Source organism: Monosiga brevicollis, genomic scaffold (assembly GCF_000002865.3).
Source record: "Monosiga brevicollis MX1 MONBRscaffold_28 genomic scaffold, whole genome shotgun sequence".
NCBI classification, from domain to species: Eukaryota; class Choanoflagellata; order Craspedida; family Salpingoecidae; genus Monosiga; species Monosiga brevicollis.
Window position 1 is genome coordinate 12,688 of NW_001865065.1, and position 11,373 is coordinate 24,060.

Below are 11,373 nucleotides of genomic sequence, written 5' to 3' on the forward strand. Positions count from 1 at the left end.
TTTGTCACACGTGGATGTGACGTCACTTGCTGTGCCATTCGTCACGTAACATGTCAAGAGCATGTGCTCTAGCTCATGCGTTTGAAAGAGACTGCTATACTTGTTCTCGTCAATCTGTCTGGACATGGCTGCTGTGGTGTCGTGGTGTACCTTGCATTCAACCTCAGCCAGTACCGCTGCCCTTTGGTTTGCAACCCACTTTGTACTTTGTGCCTTTCTTTTGGCATTGTTGTCGTCGTCGTTGTTTTGATTATTGTTGCTGGTGCTGGTATCATGAGTTGCCCATTTTGTGACCCTCATTCCTTCGTCCATACGGCCGCAAGTATCCGTTTGTCTTGGCTGCCGTTTGTGACCATCTCGTTTTCTCTTCTGCTACCAGCAGCTCTCTTTGTTTGATTGCACTTTGGAACGCCTTTTGCATAGACTATGACATACACGTGTGTGCCAGTGTGTACTGGCGCTGCCGGATGCATGCCACATCAAGTCGAGTTGGTTCGGGGTACTACGGCTTATGGTCAACATTTATGAACGTCCCAGAAATCCTCCTAACGTTTTTATGATTTATGGCTGCACCCCAGATGCACTTTCGAATGTCAAAACGCATCTGGCCATTGGAGCGGCCTGACTTCATTTTCGGCAGTCCGCATCGGGGCACACCGCAACGCCGGCATCAGAAGCACGAACAAACAGCCCACTTCTTACTATGTATACCTACATCATCAGGATTTGCATATGCTCCGATGCAATGCCAATTTGACGCGATGCCATATATCAACTCGAAAATCAAGATAAATTACGAGAATTACCGCGAAAATTCACGTTTATTACCCGACATCTTGCTGCTCGTGGCTTGCATCCTTTTGCCCCACACTCTGCCCTCACACGTAGCCATGCGTAGCGCATGTCTTGGGGGTACGCTGCTACACGTCTCATGACGCCCATACTAGGCTCCATCCTGTCCTTTCTGCGCTGCCATTTCCGTCCGCTCTTCGCAACCCCTCGGACTGCTACCTCTCAGGATGCACTCAAAGCCGTTCTTCCTTGTACAGCATCCGCTTACCATTTCCGCTTGCTATTTTCTCCACTACGTCGGCTTGCATTTCACGTCCAAGCATCCCTAACCTTATTCCCCTTGCAAATAAATTCATTCACTTCACACACACACACACGACAAGTCCTTTTTGAGATACACAGACACAAGATACAAGATACACTAAGATACAAGATACAAGTCACAAGATACACAATGTCATACAATTTCCAATTTCAATCTCCATCACACCAATCATCCCCCGCCCTAATACCACACCTTACACAACATACCCCACTCCCTTCACTCTCATACCTCGACTGCCACACCACCCACCAACTTCCTCACTTTCCCTCCACCACCCCCCGAACGCCTAAAACCAACTCACTCACTCAAAAAAAAAAAAAAATTACAACTCCAGCGCCATCCCTTTCTCACCATTCAAAAACCAACATCCTCCTCTTTCCCACACCTTTACCCCCCCGCTGCCATTTTCCAAAAAAAAAAAAAGAGGCCAACAGCACCATGTATTCCCATCTGGTCACCCACGATAGTACTAGCATGGCCCAACATGGCTTAACTGCGGCGATCGGACGAGAGCCGGTGTATTCCATGTGGTATGACCGTTGGCGACAGTTCAAAGCATAATTCTCAATATAACCACGCGACATAACCAATGGGCACCTTGAACCTCGCAAACAAGATGTTGTCATCAAAAAGTTGCAAATCGACAACCACTTTTGACATGAGAATTCCTGTCCCACAGCTTTCCTTTATTTGAGCAGGTGTGCTGATGAGCATCTGGGTTGATTACGACCATCAAGAGGTTGATATTGTTCGTAGCCAAGGCTGTGCGCATCTTGCATCCCCTCACTTGTTATTCTGTGCTATTGGATTCGGGCTCTAGATGAATTGTGCGATCATGGCTCACATCCTTTATTTGTCAAGCCTGCGGTCAATGGCAAAGTATTCACATCAAGCGGCACGGCTGATTACAAGTTATGATCGCACATCAGGAGGAAAAATGCCAGCAAGAACATCATGGGCTGGCATTGAGCTTGGAGCTGTCGGCTCAGCCGATCGCTCAGCTCCGTAAGCATAATAATGTGGTGCCAAGTCAGAAAGCCAGCTAACAAAAAAAGCAATGCAAAAGCCGGTTAGCATTCGGGAATGCGCTCATGCCATTTCAGTTATGGAGGACATGAACAACACACCTGGCTTCAACGCCAGAGATATCGCGCATAAAATTAGCCGAGGTGAGAAGGACTTCGTTGAAAATGACATAGGCTGGTTGTTTCTCGGCATGAAGTACTGAGCCCGGGTGCACCTCCAATTTCTAAGCCACAGGGCATGATGAGATTGACGGGCAAGTCGCCAAGCAAAAAGGAAAGCGTTCAGCAGTTTACCTGGTCCCCTCGAATCGAGCGATAACTTCCGTCCATGTGCAAGCGTGCTGTCCAAGCGAGATCATCAAAGAACAAAACAAAACGCGCACGTGTCAGTGGAGGCATGTTTGCGACCTGGCTCGGAATTTACCCCGCAGTGCACATACCAGAGTTGGCAAAGAAGCCTCGGACCAGACATTTGAGAATGGCATCGCTGTCGCCTTCAGAGCTGACAAGCGGAATGTCAAAGCGCCGCAATGATTTCCGTAATTGCCGGCAAATCTCACGGGCTCGCAACAAATTCTTCTGGTTAAGGAAATTCTGATAACACCAGCGACCATCGTAGTTGGCACGTTCAAAGCCCATGAAAACGTTGAGTAGGGTTAAATGATCGCCTTCTTCGCAAGAAAACAGTTGCCTAACACGATTCAGATGCATTGAGCACATATCAACGCGCCTCCATGAGTGTTGAGGGCAGAGCACCAGGGGTAGAAAACCATGCTAAGGCATACATACTTGCGCCGCGCAGCTTCTTGTCTCTTGTTTGGAGGGGACGTGAACACGTGTTGAACCTTATAAACAGAGTGACGAGGGACAGGGGATGGCCTGAGCAAGACGCAACCACTGCCAGCAAACATGTATTGGAAAGAGGCATCAAGTTGGATGGCGACATCTGCTATCAACGTATACCTGCAGCATGGCGATGATGGCGGTAATCTCCTCGCTACAGCCACATTCACCAGAGGCCAGCAAGGTGCGTGACAGCATAGGTGGAAGCGGAAACTCTGCCATCTGAAAGCCTGTTGCGTCCATATCATTCGAGATGAGCATGTCTGACGAGTCGAGCGCGGCAAAGGGATGTGTGAACAAACCTAGCGGATTGGTGAGGCGGCCTTGGTCATCAATAGCTCCAAGAGCAAAGAGACTCTATGGTCCAAGAAAAATGAGGGCCAAAAAAAAAAAAAAATTGTTTGGGCGTGACTCAAAACTCCTTTCCATACCTCGAGAGCGTTGACCATGGTTTTGGCGGGTGGTGGCGATAGGTAAGGGAATCGTAACACGTTGTGAATACCCAACGCCTTGAGCTGCAGGATCACGTTTGAAATGTCACTGATGAAGAGCAGCGGGCGCAGGCAACGAACACGTTATGTGACGATAAATGAGAGCAATTGTCGAGAGCAATGGGTCCAGTCGTAGCAACTGCGACTGAGACATACACGCGTTGCATCTCGGGCACGGTCGTGGCACGCAGCTCACGGTACCCAGCCTGAGGGGAGTGTAGCCAACGAGTTTAGCATGAGCAAGATGCCGAGATGACACCGACATGACACCTGGTTCGGGGTCGATGGCGATGAGCCCACCTCTGTATATAGACGGTAGACACAACCGGAGCGCATGCGACCGGCACGACCGGCGCGTTGGTTGGCGGAAGCTTGCGAGATGGGTGTGACCTGAATATAAAAGCAGAACGAGCAGAAATGGCGAAGTGAGGCGCACTGCTGGCCAGGAGGGGCGACATCAGACGAGCCAACTCGGACAGAATGCAAAAACGCACCACCAGGGATTCAATGCCAGTGTCTGGGTTATAGCCTCGCATCTTGACAAAGCCACAATCAACGACGTAGACGATGCCAGGGATGGTAATACTGGCCTCGGCAATGTTTGTCGCCACAATCACCTTACGGCGCCCATCACCAGCTGGCGCAAAGACGTGAAGTTGATCGCGTGCTGGTAATGCGCCATACATCGGTAGCACGTGTGGTGCTCGCCGATTGTCTCCAAACTGCGCATTGAGGCGCCGCACGGCTTCGTCCACTTCCTCCTGACCCGTCAGGAAGGCCAAGACGTCCCCAGCTCCCATGGTCGAATGAATGTCGAGAATGGTGCTGACTGTGGCGCTCAGGTAGTCTGGCACGGGGGTTTCGCTGAACATGACAGTGACAGGGTAGGTGCGCCCCTGGTGGGTGGAGGCAGCGGAGAGGGGGATGGGCACAAAGAGGATGAGCACGGCACACGGCTCTTGGACTGGCAACATGGACGAATTCACGTCCAATACTGCTCGGGCACAAGGAGGCTGAAGGACGTACCTCGACAGTGATGATGCCTGCTGTGTCTTGTCGACTATCGCCTGTTAGGTTTCGATTAAAGTAGTTGCGGAAGGCTTCGGCGTCCAATGTGGCGGAGGACACGATAATCTGCCACGAGAAAAAGCAATGAACATCAAAAGAAGAGTACATGGTGACTGGAAGGCAATGAAGCAGGTGTCCAACAGTCGGGTGTACCTTGAGGTCTGGACGCTTCTTTTGAATCTTGTAGAGCAGGCCCACTACAACGTCCAGAAAGATGGTCCTGCAAGGATGATTGTAGGATGTGAGATGACCTTTATGCTAACACTGCATTGGAAAAAGGCTCCCGCGCTGCAGCTGTACCTTTCATGGGCTTCGTCGAGCATAATGACGCTGTATCGCTTCAAGAGGGGATCCCGCATCATCTCACGAATCAAAACACCTGCCAGGACGCGTTTGAGATCAACCGTCGCGTCGTTAAACATGGTCATCGGACCGCAGGGCCAAAGGTTGTGTGCGAAAGAGGCATCGAAACTTTTATGTTTCGGTGTCATACCTTCGGTCATAAACTTGATGCGCGTTTTGAGTTCATCGCAAGCATCCTCAAAGCGAATGGCATAGCCGACTTCCTCGCCAACGCTATCAGATATCCAAGAGCGCGAGGCCACACGGCCAAAGTGCGTCCGTCAAGGAGAGGAAGAGCAGCAAGAGCAATCAAAGGAGGACAAGTAAAAGCATGAGACAAAGTGCTTGCAGAGGTTCATCGTGCCTGACACCATTCACGCCACAAATACAAGAGCGTCAGACAAGGCGCGACCGAGGCAAGGAGCGTACTGGCAGCCTCGCTCCTCAGCAACACGTTGAGCCACGCTCACTGCGGCTACGCGGCGAGGTTGGAGACAGGCAACCACGCGCCCGTCAGCCGTCCAGCCAGCTTCGTGTAGATACTGAGGAATCTGTGTACTCTTGCCGCTGCCTGTCGGCGACGATAAAGTCGTGATGTCCCAGCCCCCGAGAGTCCGGCAGGAGAGCAAAGACCGTGAGTGGGCGCCCGGTACAAGTCTGTATAGCAGAAACCAAATCGGAGAGTAAGAGGTTCCATTGGGTCACACTGCCTCGGACCTGTTTCACCAACTACAATCAAGGTCTGATACTTTTCGAGCATGTAGAGGATGCGTTCGCGCGCCTAAGAGTCAACAGGTAGATGAGACCTTTCGGCTCCCTTGGAAGGCCCCGGGTCGAGCGCGACTAGACATGAGCTCGGGGCAGAAATAGCAGGGGTTTGGACCCCACCTCAAAGACGGGAAGACGAGCGCGCTGCTGGGACAAGGTGTAGGCTTGGTGGGCATTGTAGGTGAAGCCAGTGCGATCCTCGCCGCTGGCATCGTGTCGATCCGCCTCCAACGCTACCCAAGCGCGAGGCCGCATCCCGAGTGAGTCACGCGCCCCGCTGAAGTTGTATTTGAAGACGTCAGACAACGAGACAGGTGGCAAAGAGTATCAGAGGGCCAGGCCATGGCGAGACAGACTGCCACAGCGCCGTCCGGTCACGCAGCCAGTGAGCATTCATGCTCGTACCTTTGACGCCGGGCCGGCGTTCACCAGGCTTCCAGAAAGCCATGGTCAAGAACAGGCCAGAGCCGGCGCTTTGCTCACGCCCCAAACTTGCCCTCCTGCGCCAAAACACGCTCACCAAGCCGTAGCTCCGTCCTCATCCATGTGCCTCCTCCGCCGCCTTTCTTGACCCTCGCTCGTCCAAAAAAAAGAAGAAAAAATAATTTTTTTTTTGAGAGAGAGAGAGAGAGAGAGAGAGAGGCGCTCTGTGCATGTGTGTGCCTTTTGTCGTTACAAAACGATTTTTTTTGGGTGTTTTCAACAACGAGAGTGTGTTCTACTGACATGAATGAGCTCAGAGCGCCAGAGGGGATGATGATTATATTGAGAGCACGCAGGCGGGCGGGGCAGGCACAGACACAGAGAGAGGGTGTGTGTGTGCGCGCGAAGAGAAGAAGAAACAGGTTGTATCGTCGTCGTGTACTGGGGTTCTGGGTGTGTTGGCTGGTATATCCTGTGACAAGTCGATGGTTCGCAGCATTACGAGACTGGGCTCAATCAAGACATTGATTTCTTTGGGGGACGGCGGGGCAAGCAAGGTGCTGGAGGTTAAAAGAGCACCAGGCGAGGTGGAGCATGACGCCAAGAAGCTGGCGGGCTCGGTCGTAAATTTGGTGGCGTCTCTCGGACCGCGTGTTGCAGTCCAAAGTATCACTCGAGCCTGCGTAGGTTTGCGGCCCCGATCTAGTTGGAAGCATCTGGCTGTCCCTGCGCGGCAGGCTTGCCCACTGGCGTAGTGTCATGAGGCGTTGCTGAAGAGTTGAGGCATAAAAAGAGACGCGTTGGCTCGCTCGATCGGACAACCAGCGACTGCGACTGACACGCGCACGGTTTGAAACACACAAAAGCCACAAAGGGTAAAGCGGGAAAGCATGGGTACCGTGGAGTCACAGCGACAGAGGAGGCTAGGGGCGCATGGTGGGTACCGACCTGGGAAACGGGCATTCGAGTCTAGCTCAATGGTGACGGGGCCGTCGTTGACGAGATCCACGGCCATCATAGCCCCAAACTGACCTTCTTGAATCGCAGCAGGCCGAGGATGGGCTTGCCGCAGCTTTCCCAAGACTTGCTCATAAATTTGGCGACTGAATTCGCCTGGGGCCGCCATATGAAAATCGGGCTTGTTCGACTTCATTTTGGCGTACAGGGTAAACTGGCTGACACACAACAGCTCCAGGTCCAAATCTTTGATGCTCTTGCGCCACATCTTCCCTTCCTCATCCTCAAAAAGGCGTATGTTGACGAGCTTCTTCACCATGTAATCGACATCCTCTTCAGTGTCCTGCCGCATGGCCGTGCGACGACGCGTGTCAGTTCCGGCCGCGATTGAGAGTCGCCCTCAGCATCAAGTCGAGCGGGCAGGGCGCGCGTCGTGGGAGTTTGCGTCAGGACCCCACGCAGTCCGCCAAGGCCCCAGCAGAGACGAACAACGCACATCGTGAGTGACGCCGAGTAGGACACAGATGCCCTTGTCAATGGCGCTCACCACGGCACCATCCACTAGTTTGAGGAAAACACGACCAGATGCCGAGCGAGACACGTTTGGTCGCCCAGTTGGGTGAGTTTCTGAGCACACAAAGCGTCAAGGCGTCTCAAAGCGTCAAGACGCCTTGCTGCTTGCAAGCCCGATCCTGCACCCTGGCAGAGGCACGCAGCACAGCCCACCTACCAGACACCGAAGCGCGCAACACGCGCTGCACCACTGCCTTCATCGCCAGCAGCTCATTCACTGACACACACTTGGAATTTTTTTTTTTTTCTTCGTCTTGAGTGGTGATTGTCAAAAACTTGTGGTGACAAGAAAATGAGAAATTTGGTGCCTTTTGTAGAACAGGTGAAGACGAAGACTTATCAAAGGGCATGCTTGTGCGTCAGGGTGGAGGCACTGCGACGTGTGTGGATCATGGGAAGAGGGCCGTGCCACACAATGGGAGGACAGATTCGGAAACAATCCTTTCACGGGCACCGATCGCCTTGTGGCTCAGACCCCAAAGAGACTAATTATTTTGAATGTCTATTGACATGGATGCCTCGTGCACAAAGAGAGAGAGAGAGCGAGAGAGAGAGCGAGAGAGAGAGAGAGAGAGAGCAAATTTGGCCTGAACTTGATAATCAAAGCACTCGTGGCCAACAGCATGTGCATTGGGAACGCTATCCCATCCACCCTCCCTCTCTTCCGCTTCGGCGATGCTTAGGCCAAGCGGACGCGAAGAATCTGTTTCAGGGGTGGCAGAATTTCGAGACGGAGAGCGGTGGCCCAGGTTTGGCGGTCCAGTCGGGGCTGGCCTTGCAAGAGGGCTTGGAGAAGAATGTGCTGGCAGCTGGTGGCGTCTAGTTTGGAGCTATTGAAGTCAAGGCGATGGCCCTGGGGTTTGGACATGGCTCGAAGATGGCGGAAGGCGCGGTCTCGGGCGTCGGCAGGCTGACTTCCGACGAGGGCAGCAACGAGGTCGCGGGCATTGGCTTCGGTCATGATGCTACCGTTGTAGCTGTAGAACCGATAGATGGCCTTGTCGCGCAGTATCTGCCATGCTCCTTCGTGGGGGGTGCGTGGGTGACAGGCTGCCACACCCATGACAAAGTCCTCTTCGGAGATCCAGCTGCCTAAGGAAGTCGGGGACGCGGGATCATGGCAAGAGGGTGTGAATACGGTTGTGGGTAGCGGCAGCGATACCGGTGGTTTGTGAGTGGGCCCCCTTTGCTAGTTCCACTCTCGATCCTTGATGGCGGGTTGGTAGGCGGCGCTGAGAAACACAAGGACGTGGGGTCGGCAAAAGGCGGAAGACGAAAGCGGGGCGCGCTTACCATTTCCGCGCCGATCAAAGGCTCGAAAGAGAGCAGCGGGTGTTTCAGGAACGCCTTGGGCCTGGAGAAAATTGCCAAAGGCCTTGATGTCCATGTGGGTGGGGCCGGCGTAACGACGGTACCAATCGAGGACCTGTTGCTGGCGTTGAGGGCCCCAGCCGAGGGCGGCCAGCATCTTGGCGTCGGCTTGATTGAGCTGGTGAGAGAGCTGCATATCGCGGGCGGTGGTCAGGGTCTGTGCCAAGCCAACGTTCATGCGACGATTGTACCGATAGCCTTCATCCCATTCGTCCACCTGATCGGCCAGCGTGGCGTCGGCTTGGGGTGGGCCATCATCATCATCATCATCAACGTGGGGACGGTTGTTGGAGTGGGGGGAGAGACGCAGGGTAGTGAGGGCCTCGTCAAAGTAGCGAGTGGCGGCGTCCATGTCGCCGCGCTCAGCGGCAGCGCGGGCAGCGCGATGGAGAAAGGTGGCTTCTTCCTGGCGTAGCTCCCGACCCGAGGCTTCGAGATGTACGCCGTCGACGACACGCCCGCTGCGGGCGGGATGGTGGCGGTGGCGACCGCTGGGTGTTGCAGGACCACCTCGACGAGAGCCATCACGCGAGGCGGGTGGGCGGCCGCCATGGACCTTGTCGACCGTGCTGTCACCGGGGGCTGGAGGGCCGATGTTGACGCGGACGGTGCCATTGGCCATGGTTTCGATGGACACGGGGGGCCCTGCAGGATCCCCTCGCGGGGCCCCAAGGGTGATTTGGCTGGCATTTTGCTCGGCCTTGGTCTTTCGGGTGTAGACCGGGGGGCGATAAAGCGGGGAGGCTTCGGCAAGATCAGTCAGCTCATCCTGACGGCGAAAGCCAACGGCACGGCCTGTGTTGGGACGGGATGTTTGCACACCGACGCCCACGCCACGGGCAGGTGGTGGGGCTGCCGAACCGGGCCGACCGGGTCGCCCTCGGCCATGATGGGCGCGAGCTTGTGTCTGGGAAGAGCTGGTGGTGCCGGCCGCAAAATTGGCCGCTGCTGCGAGATGTTGTTTCTCGGCAAAGCCACAGACGGCACACGACGTGCCCCCCAAGATCTGGGGGGGTTGAAACTGGCTGCACGGCAGCGCCATGTGTATGCGCATGCGTGTGAACGTGCGTCGGTCTGTGTATGTCAACTATATCGGATGATGAGGTATGCAAAGACCAGGTTAGAGACGAGGCCAACCAGCTCAAAGCCTCGAGTGCCTGCCGATCTCTATTCTCAAACTCAAATGATCCTTGCTTGATCTGCGCCGCGCAGGCTCGACCGATCTGACGGGGCGTGACGGCTGCCGGGAGTCACGGCCACCGACCGCCAAGACAAAAATTGTCAGCGAGTTGATCATCGTAAAATTTCTGACCAATTTTGTGTGCAGTGTTTGTATGGTGTGTGTGTGTGGGGGAAACAGGACGTTGTCAGGAGGGACTGACAGTTGGTATTTGGCTGCAATGCTGACAATTCACATTGTCAGACGGTTGTGTCTGTCTGTCTGTCTGTCTGTCTGTGGGCACATGTGGGTTCTCCTTCAGCAGCAACAAGCAGCAGCAACAAGCACCAGCCACAAGCAACGATCTCTGGCTTACAACCCTTTGCTTCTGTGACGAACAACAAAGGGGCCTTTTGTCCATGATTGGGATCAGGTCGGAGCTCGTGCTCCCACTCAAAACGCTACACGCCACACTTTGCTGCATAAAGTGCATTGTTCTCTGCACAAAGTATCCACCAGAATAGAGGTGATGGTTAACGATGTGGGTATACTTCTACGTCTTTTGCTTCATCTACACCCACTGCGTCCCCTGCCTTGCTGCCTCTCGAGCGAGCCTTACGTCCTGCCTTGCACCTCCTCTGCTTCCCCCAGCTCCCGCCCGGCGGCCTCCCGCCACCCGTGCTCCATCTTGGGGGTTTGGAACAGCCCAACCGACCCCACCAAGTGTCCCTGGAAGCGCCGATCCATCCGCTGCAAATCCATCCGACTTCAATCCTTGATCTTACTTCATTTCATGCTCTGCTTCTTTGTTTGAGTCTTGCTCCTGGAACATCTTGCCGTTTTTTTTTGGTTCTCTCACTCTCTCTCTCTCTCTCTCTCTCTCTCTCTCTCTCTCTCTCATCTCTCTCTCATCCCTCTCTGTTTTCTCTGTCTCTCTCTGTCTCTCTCTGTCTCTCTCTGTCTCTCTGTTTCTTTCTCTCTGTCTCTCTCCTCTCTCTCGACGACCAAACCAATTCATCTCTCTTTCTTTTCTCTCTCTCTCTCTGTAGTTGTGCTTTTCCTTTGTGTCTTTGCTCTTTACTTCTCTCTTTCTCAAACCGACCGAACCAATTCATCTCTCTCTCTGTCTCTCTCTCTGTGCTCTCTGTGCTCTCTCTCTCATTTTCCTGTTGAGGGCGCTCACTGACTGACTTTGTGGTGCTTGGTCTCTACTCTGCGTCTTCCTCGAGTCTCGGA

The 11,373-nt window shown here is 53.9% G+C and overlaps 2 protein-coding genes across 2 annotated transcripts; both read right to left on the reverse strand.

Moving 5' to 3' along the window:
* Positions 1–2,025: 2,025 nt before the first annotated feature.
* Positions 2,026–7,386, reverse strand: MONBRDRAFT_33958 (uncharacterized protein; the record flags this gene model as incomplete). The annotated part of the gene is made up of 21 exons (XM_001749150.1): positions 2,026–2,159; positions 2,245–2,366; positions 2,437–2,483; positions 2,583–2,833; positions 2,932–2,987; positions 3,106–3,215; positions 3,288–3,342; positions 3,417–3,525; positions 3,633–3,682; positions 3,777–3,866; positions 3,971–4,372; positions 4,503–4,610; positions 4,698–4,764; positions 4,845–4,923; positions 5,038–5,120; positions 5,316–5,457; positions 5,604–5,667; positions 5,775–5,887; positions 6,060–6,154; positions 6,381–6,549; positions 7,026–7,386. The coding sequence occupies 21 exons, from the start codon at positions 7,384–7,386 to the stop codon at positions 2,030–2,032; spliced, it is 2,703 nt and encodes a 900-aa protein (XP_001749202.1). The 3' UTR covers positions 2,026–2,029.
* Positions 7,387–8,286: 900 nt separating this feature from the next.
* Positions 8,287–10,020, reverse strand: MONBRDRAFT_11284 (uncharacterized protein; the record flags this gene model as incomplete). Its single annotated transcript, XM_001749151.1, has 2 exons — positions 8,287–8,699; positions 8,901–10,020. 2 exons carry the CDS (start codon positions 10,018–10,020, stop codon positions 8,287–8,289), a joined length of 1,533 nt encoding a protein of 510 aa, XP_001749203.1.
* Positions 10,021–11,373: the final 1,353 nt, after the last annotated feature.